At 34.9% G+C, this 21,298-nt stretch overlaps 1 protein-coding gene across 3 annotated transcripts in view; it reads left to right on the top strand.

Annotated features, from left to right (window-relative positions):
• LOC123693377 overlaps window positions 1-21,298 on the top strand; it is a 106,932-nt gene that overhangs the window by 33,683 nt on the left and 51,951 nt on the right. For all 3 annotated transcript variants that reach the window (XM_045638450.1, XM_045638449.1, XM_045638451.1), the window contains exon 2: window positions 4,366-4,489. In XM_045638450.1, the coding sequence (XP_045494406.1) occupies window positions 4,366-4,489 (124 nt within the window). The remainder of the gene's footprint in view (window positions 1-4,365; window positions 4,490-21,298) is intronic.

Genomic DNA, 21,298 nt, shown 5'->3' with positions numbered 1-21,298 from the left:
CCGTAGCCACTCAAAGCCAGCTCTACACTAACGTTTTGGTGCGTACTGTGTCTGTTCACAAATTGCTCCTAATAGCCGTTCAAGGCGTGTTGATGTTTATCGCAAATCGAATACTGTATAACTCCGGAAACACAGTCTCTAAAAAGCTTATCTGTACCTAAATTTCCCTAGTATTCCTTAAAGATTGGCAGCCGTAGCCACTCAAAGCCAGCTACATGAACGTGTCGGTGCGTTCTGTCTGTTCACAAATACCTACTAAATAGTCGTTAAAGACAAAAGCTCTGTTATGAAAGCTAATCTTTATTCTCGTGTTCCTTACATACGAAGCCACGCAGTAAGCCAGCACCACGCTAACGTTTTGGTGCGTTCTGTCTGTTCACAAATACCTACTAAATAGTCGTTAAAGACAAAAGCTCTGTTATGAAAGCTAATCTTTATTCTCGTGTTCCTTACATACGAAGCCACGCAGTAAGCCAGCACCACGCTAACGTTTTGGTGCGTTCTGTCTGTTCACAAATTGCTCCTAATAGCCGTCCAAGGCGTGTTGATGTTTATCGCAAATCGAGTTTCGCAATGCGGTCGTTTTTAACTCTTTGTTGTATCACGTAACGCCGGTATGATAATTTATGCGGAAATGTGCAATTTGAACGTCTCGATGCTGGAATACGATTGTTTTGAAGGCATTATTGAGACGTAGAGTCGTAGGGTTCGTTTGATATCGTTTTGTGGTGTGGTAGTGATGATTTGTTTGACTTGGCATCTTCTAAGTACTGTTTTGTTATTGCTTGTAGTTGTAGGTACCGCAAAATTATGATTGATTATGAAGTATACTGTAGGTGACTGAGACTTTACAATAGTCAATTAAAGTATGTATCCCGATTGACTATGCGGTGAAACTTTTGTCTCATTTAGTGTTTTAGTCTCATTAAGATTTATTTCATAAAATTTTTTATTATATATATTGACTTTTTGTGTACACAAACGGTACCTAGACGTAATAAAGAACGGACAGTTGAGAAATTTATTTCGACACTAAAATATATAGAGATTAAAGCGGTATAATACAGCAGAGTTCTATTTAATACGTCATGCAGAAATACAATACGAGAAACGGCAATTTATGCGAGTGCAATTTGCTAATTTATCTTTGATTGACGGCACAATTGGGTCACCCAGAGGAGCGGAACGAAAAACAACTGTTGCCAAAACTAACCGTATGTAGGTGATGGTTGATATTGTGAAATAGCTTGATCTAGCATTGTTAAACGTGTGATGTGTAGATTAAATGGTGTAATTAATGAATACAATGCTGAGCTTTTTATGGTTAGTCATCCTTGATCGCTTTGATTTATGTGTCTACTAGCTTTCCGCCCGCGGCATCGCCCGCGCAGTCAAAGAAAAACCCGCATAGTTCCCGTTCCCGTGGGATTTCCGGGAGAAAACCTATCCTATGTCCTTTCTCGGGTATCAAAATATCTCTATACCAAATTTCATGCAAATTGGTAACAGACAGACAGACAGAGTTACTTTCGCATTTATAATATTAGTATGGATTAATACAGCCGGAGTATTGAATGTATTGAAAGTTTTACTAGTTTTGACAAATAATAGGTTTTATTATATTAAAACTGACGTAAACAGGAAACTATGTGACCCCTTGTGCATATCTCACATATTTCTTTGATCGTTTTTTTTTGTCTTCACCTTACAGGTGAAGCCGAATCTAGAAAATGTCTCATTGGATAGGATTTTTGGTTGAAATATATTACTCATACTTTCCATGAATGTGGAATCTCGACACGTTAAATATATGTATATATATACACTAGCTGCGCTCCGCGGTTTCACCCGCATTGCTCCGCTTCTGTTGGTTAGCGTGATGATAATATATAGCCTATAGCCTTCCTCGATAAATGGGCTATCTAACACCGAAATAATTTTTCAAATCAGACCAGTAGTTCCCGAGATTAGCGCGTTCAAACAAACAAACAAACTCTTCAGCTTTATAATATTAGTACCTATAAATTTAGTTTTCGTTTTACCATTTCGTATTGACATGCCGTTTTAAGATTATGAATGAGACTAAAATATAATGTAAGTGGGTCAGTCTGTTTGAATGCCCGTTCATTGCGTTTTGTTTTTATAAGTGTAGGTTATTTTTAGTGAAACTATTTTTGTTTCATTTGATGTTGGTTGTTTTTATGTTTCTTTAAAAATAAGTTTAGATATTCAACTTTCGTATAAGCTTAATTACTTTTACAAATAGCATATTGGGTAGGCACAACTGGACAGAGGCGGCTCGTGACAAAATTTTATGGGTGTTCACATGAAATAAAACACTGAAAATACATGGTGTAAAGCAGTACAATTTAATTAAAAAAATACTTATAAAGGAAACGCATACGTCTTTCTTTTTGGTATGCAAAAATATCTATAACTTGACACAATCTATTAACCTTCGTAAAATATGTATATTTTCATCGACACGGTCATTGAACTCGCGTATTGACTTTCGGTACGCGGAATCTAGTGCTTTACGAATGTCTTGTCGTCCGATAGACGCCAATTGCAGTTCATTCGACAAATGGTAGGTACCTACCGAGATTGTGAATGTTTTTTCATCTTGATTGAAAGATGAGCTAAGTCGTCAACGCCCGTTTCAGTCCAAGCACTCTCACCTCCGCCGGCCGCGCCCGCTTCAAATCAAAGACACGGAAAACAAAATAGTTTGTTGCTTTCATGTTCATCACAACCATACAACCACGTTGTTTTCACATATTGTTCGGATTTAAACACACGCGTATATTATGTTTTCGTTTTTGTCGTACATTTTTGCGTAAGGTCAAGTTCAGGCCGTGGCGGTCCCTTAGCTTTCAATTCAAGCCGAATTTGTAACGTTTTAACACACTTTTTAATGAACGCCACATTATAATTGTCCATTTTAACACTCACAAGTAATACTGATAACTACAGGCTATTTAAACAGTCAACACGTATCTTATGATTTTAATTAGAAAACTCCCGAATATACATTCGCGCGCGTGCAGTCAAGTTGACTAGAGTGTTTGTTTATATAGGCAACGTCGCGCGCCATCACTGTCTGTGTACGGGCGCGCGGTAAAAACGAACCGGCAACGTTTGCGGGAGCGGCGCTCCGAATTTTGCTATTTTTTCATAGAAAATCTTCTGTTTCACGCGCAGGACTCTGACAAAACTATCTCTTTCACTCCTATTGGATTTCGTATTAGAAAATATACTAAATATTTTTTCATTGGAGCGCAATCGTGAGCGCTCCGCTACGCGCGTTTTATAATACAGTATTATACCTACAGGTGTATGGGATGATGGAATGATGGATATATTCATTGGTATTGCCAATAGTTTTTTACGATTACGATTGATTTTAAATAGTAATAATTAATATTAATAATGAAATTAAGGAGTATGATTTTATTATAATTATTTATGGGAGTTCACTGCACCAGCGCTCCTTAGGGCGAGCCGCCTCTGCAACTGAAAGCACTACAATATACCTATTACCTACTGCTCTTTATTTGAATTTTTTATTTTAAATTTTTATTTGCAGCTAATGACGAGATTACTGAATATGAATTGTACCAATAAGAATCTATAAAAATTCGTATCAACTATAAAGCTATACGTTTCATATTCAATACCATAGCGGTGCGTTTCAAAATAAACTCATATTCCCTTTAAAGCACGTACAATCGTATAATTTGTACGATTGACAGGTCGGTTATTTACAATTACCCCGCAAAGTGAATGAGGACAATTTTATAAACCGCAAAATTAACTTAAGGGCTCGCCGCAACTTATACCTTCAATTACTATGGAACTGCTTAAATATGTTATTATCGTAATGCGTTGTTTGATGGTATTGTAATACTGTGTTATTATAGTGACCCAGTTGATTAAAGGGTCGTATGAGTATAGGATATTCGTGATGTTTGGACGTAAGGAGGGGTTATGAAATTAATATGATAGCAATAGTGTGAATATTTATAAGGGAAGGTAGCTTATTATAGGAGAAGCAAAAACTTTGTAACTTTTTTAACGTAAATTGTGTGGAAGGAGGGTATACAATTTGGCAAACTTAGTTAATATTGAGAAGAAAAAATCAAAATAATAATAAAAACGAAATAAAACCTTGGTCAATATAGAATATCAGAAATACACACTACCATGCATTTTATACACATCCGCAATAGTTATGTGTAGGTAGGTAGGTACATACTGTAGTGGATAGGGTAGGAAGGTTATGATCACGACAACTACTCGACAACTAGTTTAAATAAACATCACACACAGTTAAAATGTATTAACGTATCCCTATTTCTCTTGCAGCCCCAGCGGCACGGCGCTGAGCACGCTCGCCCAGCTCCGGGAGTACCTGCAGACGGCCGGCACCTGCAAGTGCGGCCTGCCGTGCCCGCTGCGGCCGGAGACGGCGTTCAGCTTCGACCCGAAGGTGAGTCACAAGTTGCTATAGTAACCAGCAAGGTGCCGCTGACTAGTTAGGTGCCGCTGACTAGTTAGGTGCCTCTGACTAGTTAGGTACCAGTAATCGACTATTTGTAGCGACACCTCACTCTGAATCGCGCAAGTGAAATGTTTTCGATACAGAGCATGTACAACGACCCTTTCGACATCGAGGATTCTCCCTTTTGACATGGAAGAATTCCACCTTCCTTCTTCCACACCGATTCCATTCTTCTACGGCTTATCGTTATCTAATATATAAAAATCAATGCCACTTTTCGTTGTAATTCCATAACTCGAGAACGGCTGAACCGATTTCGATAATTCTTTTTTTATTATATTCCTTGAAGTACGAGGATGGTTCTTATGTAGAGAAAACGTTAATATGTACCACGGGCGAAGCCGGGGCGGACCGCTAGTCTTTATATAATTATTTGATTAGGTAATAAGCAGTTACTTTGTAATTCAATTCTATACGCTATCGTAGCGTATATTTTGTAATAATTAAATATTCATAATATCAAGAAATATTAAAAATCACTTTCTGCATTATTTATTGAATATTAATTTTCGTTTAGTGCTGATTTTACAAAAATATCCAATACAAAAACAATATTTTCCTTAATAATTCTTTTGAATTTTTAATTAATTTATGCGTATCTCGTTTGAATCAATGAAAACTTATTTGACTTAATATGTAGAAATAGCTAAATTATAATATTGTAACATATATCATATTACATCACACTTCTTTCTAAATACGACAAATTAAATTTGTCTCACATATAGATGAAGTTAATTTAAAACCGGATCCAACTTCAAACTAGTTATTGAATAGACATTGCATCAATATTCATAATTAAGAAAAAACGCCTAAAAGCATATTTAAAGTAGAAGTTATCTCAAAATGTGAATATCCAGAATCTAGATTATGTCCAAAGATGTCTGTTTAAAAAGTCGTATAATAGCTAGCCGTTTAAGTAATTTTTCAATTTTTGACATGAATCATTGAGACAACCGACCATACAAGTTTGTCGACTTTTTCTTGGGAAAAAGCGAGGCTGGTTCAATGTGGCGATGCATCGGAACTGCGCCACAGTAAATAGAATAAGAGCAGTATAGCAACTGAGCATTCATAAAATAATTACCTGCGTATAACAATTGGGTTGTTTTTTGATAAGTACTATCAAAGGTTACGCTGTAGTATTTCAAAAAATATTAACTTGTCAGTACGCGATACGACACGGCCGTTTTGCGAAAACGTTTTGTGTATAATTGAAGAGGGCAGAGATAGCTTACAAGTCTCGTCGATGTGCATGTTGGTCGAGTGTGACGTTTCGAACGATTTGTAGGTCGTTACCATACTGTTTGTAATCTGTTTACTGTGACTGCGTGCGCGCAGGCCGCATATTATATGTCACGTGTATGGGCTTATTAATTAAACGGGGACGTTGTGGTGCCGCTGACGGAATCTCGATATATTTATTGATGTGCAAACCGGATAAAGGGCCGCGGGAATAAGTTGTAGGTACGGCAAAATCGGCTCGTGAATTTATTTATTGTTATGATTTGTAATAGTATATTATATAGTTAGGACAGGGTTGTGATGTGGGCAATAGGTATCAAAATTTTTTATAGTATTTTAATAACTAGAAATAGCGGTAGTATTATTCGACCTGTAACTTATATTCTACTCTCACTTGTTTTCGAGGGCACGTGTGGTGCAACACAATTTGTATTTGTAATGTAATGTGAATATTATGTAATATCGCGATGATAGGATGGCCTTAAAATCATTAGGAATTTATGATTTCTTTTCTTCAATTAATATTGCTTTAATAATACAAGAAATTAGGATTAAATCAACATGCCAATGCCAATTTATGGCAATACGAAATGTTTAAAAGTAACACAACCGGTTTTAGTATTCAAAACGTATATAATAGGTAGCATCTAATAGTTCCCGAAATCTAGGCACAAGAGACACATAAAACAATATAACATAGCTAACTATGCACAAACGTATTTTTTAATGATAAATTCTCAGAATCAATTTATATTCATACGAGTTTAGAAATAAAACGACCACTTATCATATTACCTTGACATGAACATACAATAATAATACATATGTTTTGTTTCGCATAGAAAAATCTTTGTCAATGTGTACTCGAATAGTTTATACGAATGTGAACCTTTTTGCTTATTAGTATAAGGGCTAATTTGGTTTGCTTTGAAAACCACTCTATGTAGTCACATGATTGATTATCGTAACGCGATTGTAAATAGATTTAAATTTAATTACATCTTGCAATTGTTAACGTTATTAACGATAGATTATATTGTTGTGTTTACGGTTTGTTTATTGATATGTAGGTAGTTTGAATGTGTCATATATGATTATTAATAGTGATGCAACGAATACGAATACGAATATTCGTATTCGCCGAATAGAAGACATTTACCGAATATTCGTATTCGGCGAATATACGATTATTTAAAAACGAATATTTTTGTACGCAACTCTATTTACTACAGATTTAAAAATCGCTCGTAAAAATATGACGTGTGCAGAGACTGCTGATCCACTGGCCTTTTGACGAGAAGATGTCCATTTTCCAAGTCAGAAAAAACTCGCCCAAAAATGTTTCTCACTGAAGCCATGTACAGTCAATGTAAAACTTCGGAAAGACTTTTTTCAACGGCTGGAAACATCCAGACTGAAAAAAAATTGCCTAAAACCAGAAAATCTACGAATTTTATGTTTTTTAAATAAAAATTTATCTATTGTAAATTTTAATTATTAGAAGAGTAAACATTCATTAAATAAATAAGTCTTATAATACCAAGGCGAGATATTCGTATTCGTATTCGTATTCGCCGAATAGTAGGATTGATATTCGTATTTGTATTCGTATTCGTAAAAGTAGTATTCGTTGCATCACTAATTATTAATTTATCATATTTTTAGAAATTGCCAGAAATACGACATTTGGTAAACACTGAATATATTGTTAAAAAAGTTTATACTACTATCTATCTTATAAGATTGTATATGCGCTACGTTAAATAGATTTGGATTGACCTATTTTGAGTCCCCTTGTCTATTGGTTAACATATTATCAAAAGGTAAAATTCCTAATTTTTCAACATTTCTCAACAATGAAACTCCACGTACCATCAATGAGAAATGTTGATGAAGCGTGGCTTTATAAAAGCTACTAGCTGTGCCCTGCGATTTTACCCGCATTGCTCCGCTCGAGCTCCTGTTGGTCTTAGGGTACATACGATAAATGGGCTATCTAACACCGAAATAATTTTTCAAATCGGACCAGTAGTTCCTGAGATTAGCGCGTACAAACAACAAACAAACTCTTCAGCTTTATAATATTAACTGTATAGATAGCCTACTTCGACAAATTAACTATTCAACACAAAAAAAAAAATTCGAATCACGAAGTTACTAGTACAAAGATAAGCGATCAACCATACAAGCTTTTCAGCTTCATAATATTCGTATAGATTTACGTATTAGCACAGATAATACAATACTAAACGTATTAGCAAGGAATTGGCTTCATCAAATGGTGATATCGATATCTGTGTTCCCTCACAATATCGTCTCATAGCATCGCACGTGTCGGGAATAACGCAGCGTTGTTGTGTTGTGTGTACTCGCTCGTAGTCAGTAGATGCCGTGACACGCTGTGCGGTCAACACACCGTGCTGGTGTGATCAACCTTTAATCATTATGTGCTATAGTTTGGGGTTATAGTTTGGCGATGTTGGGGGAGTCAGGTGAAGCGTATGCTTGTTATGGTTTGAACTGCAGAGGCAATCCCAGTTTCTTTATAACATAAATCTATAAAAAAGAAAGAAAAGCAAATATTTTAATAGCAAAAAAAAAGTTAATATTATAATGTGAATCAATCAGAATGCAATCGCGAGATTGCATGATATGTTAGAAAAATATTCTTGTATTTGGTTTTTAAGGAAGTACAATGCGAGTCGTTGCATAAAATTGTATTTGCTATCTTGATAAATATACTTACTAGCGAATACTCTCACAAATAAAAATCCCATGCCAAAGGTTGAGCACACGCGCGTTGCGTAGTAATTCAGAACACAGTATTGCCTAACAAGTGAGTCGTTAGAGCTCGCACACTCCACCGTGTGGCGTGTGCACACACGCTGCCCGCGGACTGCACTCAATGGGGCCGCATAATGTGTACTAAACTTTACGTTTAAACATTTACGTCTGAACAAAAGGTTGAGCACACTCGCCCGATTTGAAAACGTAGCGGACCTTTGAATTCGACTCTTTGATTTGAATTAAAATATGATGGTTTTCTGTGGGCGTAGTAAAAGTAAAAGGATAGTAAAACAGATGGTTTTTGAAATGTGCTACAAGTTTATTCGAAACTAGCTTTCCACCCGCAGCTTCGCCCGCGCAGTCAAAGAAAAACCCGCATAGTTCTCGGGTATCAAAATATCTCTTTACCAAATTTCATGCAAATTGGTTCAGGTAGTTAAGGCGTGATTGAATAACAGACAGACAGAGTTACTTTCGCATTTATAATATTAGTATGGATTTATAGGCCATTGATGTCATGTTGCTTCGTCATAATGAAGCATTTTATATGAGAAATAAAGTTAACAAAGTTATCTGTACTTCTTGAACTATGGAAAGAATAAACAAATAAGTAAACAATTAAGGGCCAGTTTCACCGCTTACTAGGATGTCGAATGTCTCAGATATCTTATATACGTCATTTAACTAACAGATAAGCTAAACAAAGGATATCCAGAATTTATGAAATCGTTCAGTCATCTCGTCTTCCATAAATTTCCAATACAAAAGACGAAATTCAGTATTTGAAACTGATGAATGACGGCAATCAAACGAAATTTGAATTCAGCACGGTGCGTTGGCGTCACAGGTAACAAATTGAATGTTAGTATCTGTCTAGTCATCTATTTATCTGACTATTGTTATAGTGTTTAGTGTGACTCCTGGACTATGAATAATGGTACTATGAAATGTGAGATGTGAATTTTGGCGTTAGTAGTTCATAATACAGCAATTATGATTAAAGTTTTCGTCATATTCTTCATTGTACAATTAGTACAGTAGGTTTCTCTATTTGTAATTTTACTTCAATAAAATTCTTCGAAAAAGAACTTTTAAGTCATAAGTATGAAACAAATATACAAACAACATTTGGAATCGTAAGTTATGATTGATATCCGCACAGTCTAAATAAATATCGGTCACGAACCCGGCACTAGCTTATTATTTAAATGTTAATGTATGACAATTTGTAAAAAAACTTGAAAATTTATCCTAGTACGTTTTCGATATAATTATTCCATTTTTCAATCATTGATTGCCAATGAAAAACTAATAAAAAAAGGATTTGTCTTCTAACAAACATCGGTGACCATAAAACAACTAAGATATTGTTTTAACTTTAAGTCTAGACACAGCATAGTCTAGACGATTTCTTTTCTTTCAATATGTGCTTCGACAGTTTAATGCTTCTAAGAATAAATAATGGCACTGTCTGTTAGTCATTATGCTATGATATTCTTATTAATGTTTTGTATTATAAACACTAGCAATATGTATGTCCGTTTTGATGTGATTCTATAGATTATAACGTTTTGTAACTTCCTGTAACACACGACGATTAACCGTTAGGCGCCTGTTACACGTAAAGTATTTATCGTGATTTATTAGTTCAGTGTGTATTGATAAACTCATATTATATAGATTGCTTTTCTTATTCGTGAATTAGATGATATGTAACACGTAAAGTATTCATTGTGATTCCTTAGTTTAGTATTTATTGATAGACTCCTTTTATGATGGGCGGATGAATACAATAAATACCCAATATAGGTACACTAGTACTCATTGGTGGAATCTATACATATTATAATAAATCTGTAGAAGGGTCAATTCTGTACATTGAAAATATTGAAAAAATAAATACCAGGGGGTGTTACTGGATCGATACCAAACCCAAATATGTGATTAAAAAAATTTTTGGCTGTCTGTCTGTCTGTCTGTCTGTCTGTCTGTCTGTCTGTATGTGAAGGCATCACGTGAAAACTAGCGGTTCGATTTCGATGAAACTTGGTATAATTATACCTTATTATCCTGGGCGTAAAATAGGATACTTTTTATCCTGGAAAAATACGTAGAAAAAAATTAATCTTAATTTTTCAGTTTTATCCATAGACGTTGTTCCGTAGAACCGCGAACACACGTTGCGTATTATTATAGGCCTAGCCGTATTTGGGAATTGGGTCCAATAGATATTTATAAGATGTTATTGTCAGAGGTAGGTACCTAATCTAAATGGAAAAATAAACCATCCACGCGAAGACCGACATCCGCGCGGACGGAGTCGCGGGCGGAAGCTAGTACAGTATATACTAAATATTATACTTGTAATGTAGTCCCTAGAGTCTAGACGGTAATGCGGCATGAAATGCGTTACGTGGTGTCATGCATGAATGATCGTTTAATTTTGTGATTGTAATGAATGACGTACAAATTACGTGCTGATATCTGTTTAGAGAACCTATATATTTTCTAGCCTGCAAGCATGACATGCAAAAACTTGTGTGTTTCACAGGCTAGATGCGAACTCTATAAAAATACATGATATGATTTCATGTTTACTCATGTAGCATGACTATTCACGTACCTAAACGCAAACTTGCATTACCGTCTAGGGACTACTTTACAGGCGCCTAAGGTATATAAACTGATTGAATCTGTAAATCTCGTTGTAATAAAGGTGCAGCGACACAGCGACGGTGACAAGTTAATTCTGTCAAAGCGAGACTCGGCTTTGTGCACTCGAAATGTACAAATTGCATTGGCGAAAGTGGCGGGAGGGGGTGAGGGGGTGCAAGGTGGCGGTGCGCCTTTGTGACGTCTTAAGATTAGTGTTGAATATACAGTATTGATCCCTGTTTGTTGTTACATGATGTCACTAATATGTAGCGGTTTTTAAGGTCTTGTTGTGGGTATGTGTGAAAGGAAAATGCTCTACTAATTGAGTTTCGATTACGAAGACTAGCTAATTTTAGGTGAAAGTAAAGTTCGATGAGATTCTATACAAACACCAAATGCAAATTCATCCAGTCATCAATACTAAAGCAATGGCCTAATTTTCGTTATAAAACTTTAGATCAGATTCTATACAAAAACCAAATGCAAATTCACCCAGTCTATAAAAAATTGGCCTTATTATATTTTCGCAATAAAACATTGAATAAGTATTTAATCTATTCATTAATATTGTTTCAAAACAAAATCCAAAAATGTAATTACTGGCTGGAAATATTTAGAGATATAAATTATTATTGTTTTCAAATACAACCCAAAAAAGGTAATTACTGACTAAAAACTAAAAAGCATGATGAAATATTTATAAAGTCAAGCATTACTTTGAAACTATTGGAATTGCAACAATTTATTGCTTCGAAACTCGTCGCTGACAGCTCCCTGCTGAGGCGTTCACTTGCTATTAATGCTAGCTGTATATCAATTTTGAGTGTATCTACGATTTCTTAAATGCTAAATTTAACGATCTGTTTCATAGGTTGATGTGTGTGCCAATAATCGTGCAGCGTGTGCTGAGTTGATTTGTGTAAGAGGGTAATGCTAATTTGCTGCTATTTCTTGATGGAAGACAAATTTTGAAATTCTTTATAAGTTTGCTACTATTTACCTCCTTGTTTTGATTAGTTGGGAGATCTCATCTGCATCTTGAGTTGGGAGTTCTACTTACCTAGTATTATCAAAGACTACAGTTTTCGTATTTGTCCCTGTATCTGTAGCCTATTTGATGCCCTTTATGTGCCCTGTCATGTTTGTGAGAAGATCTTCACTGGTAACCATTGAGATAATATTACTACGTATGGAGGAGACACCACGAACAAAATCTGTGCGCCATTTTTTTGCTCTAACTAAGTTTTAAAAATTACTACCTAAGTACTTACCGATGAAAAGTTATTCCTTTGCTCTTTTCCGTATTATTTGTGCAATATCGTAACACACACGAAGGCATATTGTATGCGTTTCACTTTAAAACAAAAAAAAAATGAGCGTGCAGTTAAGCCATATGGCTTATGGTGAGCGGAACATAAGTGATGTAGGCGGTGTCGTCTCCATATTATGTATATCTCAATGCTGGTAACCCCTAATTTAGATCACTTACTCTGTACTCACTGTATATCCCTTGTGATACAATTTACCAAACACAGGCATCATAACGGGCCCCAACTAGCCACATAATATATTCGCTACACTTTTCAATAATAATGTCGTCGGTTTGCAAACGAGTTTTTACAATTTCAAGGCTACGCGAATTGATTAGTCACTGTATTATGCAAGAACATTATACCCAAGCGCACCTCATAGATATGTCTGTAATAATATGTGCCTTGAAATGTTCATAATAATTAGTTTAATTTATTGTAAGAACTTCTACTGCAATTTTACTTGGGAAATTTATATGATACGTAACTAATTACTAAGTATGCATGTCTAACATATGTGTGTGTATCAGACGTAACTACGTCTAGCTGTATTCGATTATTTTAAATGTAGAAATATGATTTTTGGAATATGAGCGATAACGGATAAGGCCAGTCAGGAGTTTGATACCGTAAACTATTTAGTATTTACTGTTCGACTTTTTCCTTCTTATTTTGGACACCATTTACATTCTTATTATATTTTGAAGATAATTTTGAAATAAATTTTCAATATGGTTATGGAATTTTGAATAGGTAGATAGTTATGTATTTAAATAGTTTACTTCTTTAAAACTCAGATGACTTATGCAAACGTTTTGTTCTTTCCATCTTGCCATCATGATAACCTTGCTTCTGATTCCAAATAAAGAAACAATAAAAATATGTTTTATTTATTGCCATTAGTAGGTTCTCTTTATTTTCGAAAGTTACTCTTCACTTTTACATTAATTATATGTTATGTGCTTTTTCTGATTTGTACAAATCCCAACACGACTCTAATACAGTAATTATACTCTACTCGTACGCTCCTCTGTCCCTCACAAATTATAATTATACCATGTTCGTAGTTTGTACAATGTTTTCGACTTGTTTCATTTGTCATATCTGACGTGCTTAATTATACACTGGTCTTGTTCTGATGGCTAGATATTTGGTAAAGCATGCAGAGTATTTCAAACTCTACGTATGTGTTGTTAGAGTTCGTTTTTGTATTGATGTGTGAGGAAATAATATTCTATTTGATTTTAATGTCTCTCAACTGGTTGTTTCGCATTTTTGTTAATGAATTGCTAATGATAATTCTTTTGTCCGTTTAATGATGCTTATTTAAGTGCTTGTCTGTGTAATGAATTGAGTGCTGAATCGTATTATGTACTCGCAAGTGGAAAAGCTAGATTCTTATTGGTTTGTTGATCACATGATTGATGAAGATCCTTTGCGAATGTAATGCTCGCTGTTGATTGCTTGTCAATTAGCCAATTATTGTCTATTGTGTTTGGTTATTTTATTCGATCTCGTAATGTTGCATTGGGGTTTGTTTTATCAAAATAAATAATTTAGAATTGTTTACCTACTTATGTAGGCAGCATTATGGTGTATTTAATGAGTTTAGGTTTTTGTCTTAGTGATTATTTGAGTCTAATAACAAATAAGTAATGAATGCTCTTCTAGAATCAAGAATATTATTTCTAATGTACATTGAAGTTGCCAGCTATACGACTAGGATAAAATAACAAGGAACTGATTCACATTTAAAAATTTGTCGACCGATTTAAAAGTAATTTTTACAGTTTCCGCAAGTAATATGCAACAATAAGCTTGCATTTGCCCGCGGAGGTTCCGCATAGCAACACTACGGAGTGACATTTAAACGATCGATCAAGACCCGATATTTCCGCGATCGTATCCGAAGGATTTATTATAAATGCTTTGTCTCGAAAGTGGGTACCGGTTGGAGAGCGCTCGGAATGTGAATGCATCGGGGAAATTGATTTTGTAACTGATCGTATGCGATAAGGTATAAGGTATGTGAAGCTGGGTGAATTTTTTGGGAAGTATAGAAGTTTGGGGGTGATAGATGTAGAAGAATGTGAAGAACTGGCTTTCGGTTGTGGAGTTTTATGAAACTGTGTTGTTGTGATTCTGTTTGTGATAAGTTATAAGTTTGGTGAAGCTGAGTGAAGTTTAGGGATTATTGTGGACGTCTTGGGGGTTACCGTGACGTCTAATTGCAGAATTATTTTCAATGTGGGAAAGTGATGACGCAAGACGACAATACTGCTTTAAGACAGGATGGTACGGGAGCTAATACCATGAATAACACTTTTACTTGACGTATTCTATTAGTAATTCATTCATATCTCTCTACCATTTTGTAGAGAGTTGTTCTTCTTTAATCCTTTTCTAGTATAATCATGATAATTTATCTAAATGAGCAACATAAATTGCACACATCGCATTAATGTACATCATATCTTTCCGAAATTAGAAATAGAACCGGTTTTATCGCCGCAAATGGTTTATTACGTGTTCACGCAGTGTAGAATGATGATAAATTATCATAATACATTATACTTACTAGTTTAGAGTTACGGTAATTTCTTAACATGAGTTTAGAAGTGTACACACACGATTATAATGTGCGAAGAACGCACACAAGTAAACTTCGTATGTAATTTGATCTTTTGATACAAAAAGTGTAATAAAATTGGATTACAGAGTTATTATTAGTGAGTATATAAAAAGCTAGCGTCGTTTCCGCTACGGCCGGTCGGTGGAGTATGTAAAGTAAATGCTAGATCGGTTTCTAAGTCGACTTTCTCGCGGTGAAAGTCCGTAACATAACGTCGGCGTGTGGTTTTGGTGTGGCGGGCAGCGGTAAATTGTTCTTTCGCAATGTTTGTTTTCATTGTTGTGAAATGTTTGGAAAGTTTATTGGCTTGGAGATTCCATGTTAGGTGGCACAAATATCAATTTACTGGAAGGAATCTTATTAGAAACACGACTATTCTATAAAAAATTAAAGCCTATCAATGAATATGTAGTAGGTAATTACACATAAATGTACATAAGTACTACATATTAGAGTACTCCACCTTTGTTTGTATAGCCTTTATCTATAAGTAACTATTTTAGTTTATCGTTTTAAAATGTTCTCTCTTCGTTGTGAATAATAAAAAATTCTAGTTTTGTTCCGTATTTTCATTTGATTGTTTTTGGTCCTTTTTTCATATTTTCTTTCTCAGTTTTCCGCTTATCGCTCATCCCACTTCTGAAAACGTAGCCTTCAGTAATAGTTACGCCTATGATCGCAAGCCATTACACGTGACCTTTAGCAACCTTTCGTATTTAGTACCTACCGATTGTTTTGAGTTTAACCGTTCATTTCGACTCGTGATATACCCAATTACCCAACGACTTCATAGAGTTAACTTATTGATTATTATTAATTTATTAATTTTAAATTGCATAATGTTCGTTCGTTAATTTGTTTATATTATTTGATTCAAATATTAATCATCAATCAAATATTAAAAGTATTCTTTGTCTTGGAAAATAAAGAACGTTAGTTGATTAGAAATGAGCTATTTATCAATTTTCAGTTATTTATTAGAGTTTTTTTTATAGGTTGGAGGAGACGTTTAACAGACAGGAAATTAAAACGCTTTGTAAAAAGATATTGTTCTACGTTCGCTTAAATTATAATTGATGTTAAATCCACAAAATGAACAAAATATATAAAAAAATGGTATAGTTAGATAGCTCTACATAATATGCATATATATATTAATATGCAACATTTCAAAGGGCCAGTGACCTTGCAAAGGCTGAAATTCAATTATTCGATTCGTTTTTGCATGCAAAGGGAACAAAAAGCAACATTAACATTATAGTGTACGATTTATATTTTTGTCGGGGTGTCCTTGATATTGATTGAATGTAAAAGATCTATTTATAACAATAATAGGTGTAGGAAGTTATTTGTTGCTGTAAACATCTCGATTTATTCGTGGATATTGGATACGAGACAAAAATCAAGGTTCCAGCTTGTATATTTTTTTGCGAACGATATATTATTTGCATGTTTATATTTTTGAAAATTACACCGGAAATACTGATTATTATAGACAATCATTTTTTTATCTAAGACGTATAACGCGATATCTTTTAAGAATGTTTTAATTGGCTTGAAGTAATTACTTTTAATTTTTTTTTTGAATTAGTCCTACTTAGCCAATTTGATTTAATACTCAATTTAACAGTAAATAAATGAATAATAATTTCTCTCCAATAATAATCGATCGTTTGCAAATTGCAATGTAAGTGTGTAATGGCCACTGTTGCGGTTCGTTGGCTGTTAAAGTTAGTGACTAAACGTGCAGTAATGTTGGAGCAATGTGTATGGAGCATAATTATGTTATGTTGCGGGCGTGTGGGGAAGCGGGCCGATGGTGAAATGGCTAGTTTTTTTTCAGTTGTGGGTGTTATGTTTGAATAAATTGAAAAACATAATTCTGTTTAGAATTGAACATGAATAGAGTACCTATTATGATGTATTTGTACGATACAGATTACAGTAAAAGTAACAGAATTAATGTGGTCATGGTAACGGAATTAGTGTGGCATTGGTGAAAGTAATAGTACTTAGATTATAATATATTCAATTTATGGTATTCATGGTAGGTACCACTATAAATTCATCTATTTATTTATAAGTCCCAAACAAAACACAGCGTGTTCTCACCAAATGTATGAACAGCACAACAACCTTGACATTAAAAAACACAATGTACAACCACACCACAACATTTATTCAGTGGCAACAATATCTGACGCAATCTGGTCGCTAATCACTACGCCAAGTGGGTCAAAATACAAAAATAGCGCATACTATTAAATAACATGACGATGGTAAGAATACCTTGAAGCAGTGCGCCACGCTTCGCTGGCTCTTTGAGTAACTAGTTGGATGTGCAGACATAATGTAAAGGCAATCTATGGGTGAGTCTAATATGTGGCTTTGTGGATGTTGCATAAACTTTTCTTGTAGGTAAATATTTGCTTAACGTTACTTATCGTGGTCTTTACTCATATTTAGAGTAGTATTAGTAAATTATTATAAAGTGGTGGACGTTCTTAAGGAGGAGGTCGTCAAATCGGAGCGTATTTATTGTTTCGATTTAACTGTTAGCTCAAACAATTCAAAAGTTTATCATTAGAAAGCAACATCTGTACGTCTGTAGCATACGCTGCTACTATGACTATCTTTTTTTTTTTTTTTTTTTTTTTTTACTTAGGATAGGGAAGCGCTTGACCACAATCTCGCCTGATGGAAAGCTGAGATGCGGTCTAAGATGGTAAAATATAGCTATTTTGCTAGTAATTTAGTCAAAGATCTATGTAAACTCTATGGTATAACCAGTTGAAATACTCTTACTGAATAACCGGCTACAACACATTGTTACCGTTTTGACACTCCCTCCTTAACACACACAGGAACAGTTGCGCGATACGCGTCAGCAAACCGATGGTGCGATACGTGGTCGGCTGTGTTTGCGCTATCTTTGTTTTATTTGTTTCCTGGGCTTAAAAGATGTTTAACCAACGTCAAACATTAAAAAATCTTTACTGAGTAATATTCCCTTTTTTTTTCCAATCTAGTACGACCATTGACGACGTTGAAATTCTCTGAGTAAACAACCAGCATTTATATGTTGTAATATCATTGTCACTTCTTCCGTAACACACAGATGAGAAAGGGGTTACTTGTAAGGGGTCGTTTTAATGCAGTACCAATTCCAGTATGGGAAAGTGATGGAACTGGACGACTTATCTGTATTTTTCCACACAGGACATGGTACTGCTTAAAAACGTCAGGGTGACCCTTCTCCGTTGTGATACGCCTCAGCAAATCGACGTTGCAATACATTGTTGTTTATATCTCTTTATTGGCCATTGTGGTCACTGTTAGCTCTGTGCGGCTAATTTATAACGCACAAGGAGTCGCGGAGTTAACGTATGCGAGGCGATGCTTGTAAGTTTTAGCGTGGTATGATGCGCTCTCTTCACAATGGGCAGCGTTGTCCGAGGAGAGGCAATCACGATAGTGTAGAGGGCCTTGTCTATGATCGGCTGTTATTGTAGATGTTTATTCATAATCTTCGGCAAACATCGACGATCATTTGTTGGGCCAACGCTGCCCAATGTGAAGAGGGCCCATAAATGCACAAGGTGTTAAGTCAATGTCACGGATTTAACGTGTGGCATGCGATGGTTGTAAGTTTTAGCGAGGTGCGAGATGTGTGAAGATTGGATCGGTTTGGAAGCATTTTTATCGATATGAGAATAGTTTGTAGGTAATGTACTGTTGGTGAATTTACCTTTTGGCCTTTTTGTCTGTATTGGAGTACGGGTTCTTTGAGTAGAGAATTGTGATTCATAACCATGCCATATTTGAATTGTTGTTGTGACTTTTGTAGTTATTCCGCGTGAATGTATGCTTTCACTTGTATGTAAAAGTGATAATAGATGCATACATATAAAATGACTTGTAAATATGTTTAAGGATATAGAAAGTGCTTCTTGTACAAAAAGTAAACATGAATATAAGTAGTAGGTATGTAAATAAACAGAGAAAATTAATATTTTTAAATTCTGTATATAGTTGAAATTGTAAATATCTGCTTGTTGCTGGTTTCTATTGATCGATTTTCCGAGTAACATAAACTATATTGCAAGTTGTGGAAAATGAACATTGCAAACGATTTCTAAAGCGACAGGAAATAGAATATCTTTACCCTATTCAATTAGTAGATTACGATATTACCCCTATAAACATGTTTCTGTGAAATACGCAGTGGTATCGTAGAAATGGGTTTATGTGAATATATCTGTCTCTTTGTTACACTCGGACGGTAGTTGATACGTATCATTCGTAGTGTATAAGGGCTGAGTGCACGTTATCTTAGTTTATTGACTATTGTGGCATCGACTCCTGAATAGCGCAATTTATAACGTGAAAGGTGCTAAAGAATTTCTCAGCAAATCCGCTCGATAAAAGAGTTGGGTTAGCTGCTTGTTTTGTAGAGTGGTCGTGTGTATTGTGATTAAAATAGGACGTATTGTATGTTTGTGAATGTGAATTATGTGCTTAATACAATAAAATTAAGACTACTTGAGTGGAACATGTTATATAAGCATGTTAGATTTGTTGATTTCATAAGTATTTTATATAACGTGTGTGTACATTGAAGTGAGTGCGTAAAATTATTATCACCTAAAAATATTTGCTCATTCAAAATAGATAGTATGATTTGATTGTTTATTAACTGATAATTATTAAGCACTTAACTGGATTGTTTACAAAGCGCTATAATTGGGTATTGCACCGCAACACATGTTGACTTTTCACGATATATCTACATAGTTAGTCTTTTTTATGAAAGGGAACCTTTGTGGTACTTATTGTTCATGATAATTTGTAGTTATGGCTGTCAACAAGCAAAGTTGCAATTGCGAGTAAGCAAGTTGGTAATTCATTTTTAGTGACATGTAAAAATTATTATGAGGTACTTAAGAAGCGACAGTCACAAAAGACCATCGACTTTCTCAACTCGTGACCTCATTACGACATATTACGCATTTAAAAGATCAACTTCAATAAACCAATACAATACAACATCGCACGTGTCCACACAAAACTGTCTTTCATATATTTTGTATGTTTCCCAAACACGTGGTCTTTAATCGTATAGCTAAGTAAATAGAGATGGCCTCTTCACTCGGTATGGGCTGACCTATATAGCCCTCATTAGATACCGTCAAAAGGGCCGGTCCCTTTGGCCTGTTTCTTGAGTGTGCTACTCGTAGTCTTGTATGGGAATGGAAAACAAAGTAGAGTTGATTGCGTCGTTTTAATGAAATCGAGTTGTAAGAGCTAATGTATTTATTTGTACATTTCGCGTTTATGACAGTGGATTTTTGTTAGCCTAATTGTTTATATCTTACTGTTATGGGCACAATAACTGTGCTTATACATTTTTAGTTATTTCACTCGATTACTTGAGTGCTAAATATTTGTTACTAGCTTTCCACTCGCAGCTTCGCCCGCGTTTTCAAAGAAAAACACGCACACTTCCCGGTCCAGTGGGATATCCGGGTTAAAACCTATCATATGTTTTAATCCAAGTTACCCTCTATATGTGTACTAAATTTCATTGTAATCGGTTGATTAGTATTTACGTGAAAGAGTAACAAACATACATACACATTACACATACATCCATCCTCACTAACTTTCGCATTTATAATATTATAGTAGGAAGGATATGCTGCCATATATTCATAATGTAAACGTCATCGTAATATATATACTTACATTGTTTATTTAAATCATTATTAATGTGTATACTACAGAAGAGTATAAACATAATCATTTAAGAAACACAATTCATCTTCCTTCATCCCAAGATTGAGCGCGGCGGAGAGAATGACCTAAATAAATATAAAGTGGAAATACAAAGCTTGTACTTGTTTACATTGTATTGTCCCATTGTGAGATCAGAGGCGGCTCGCCCTAAGGAGCGCTGGTGCAGTGAACTCCCATAAATAATTATAATAAAATCATACTCCTTAATTTCATTATTAATATTAATTATTACTATTTAAAATCAATCGTAATCGTAAAAAACTACTGGCAATACCAATGAATATATCCATCATTCCATCATTCCATACACCT

This window comes from Colias croceus, chromosome 7 (genome assembly GCF_905220415.1).
Source record: "Colias croceus chromosome 7, ilColCroc2.1".
In the NCBI taxonomy this organism is placed as follows: Eukaryota; Metazoa; Arthropoda; class Insecta; order Lepidoptera; family Pieridae; genus Colias; species Colias croceus.
Note: the sequence above shows the minus strand (reverse complement) of the source record. Positions and strands in the feature narration are given on the sequence as shown.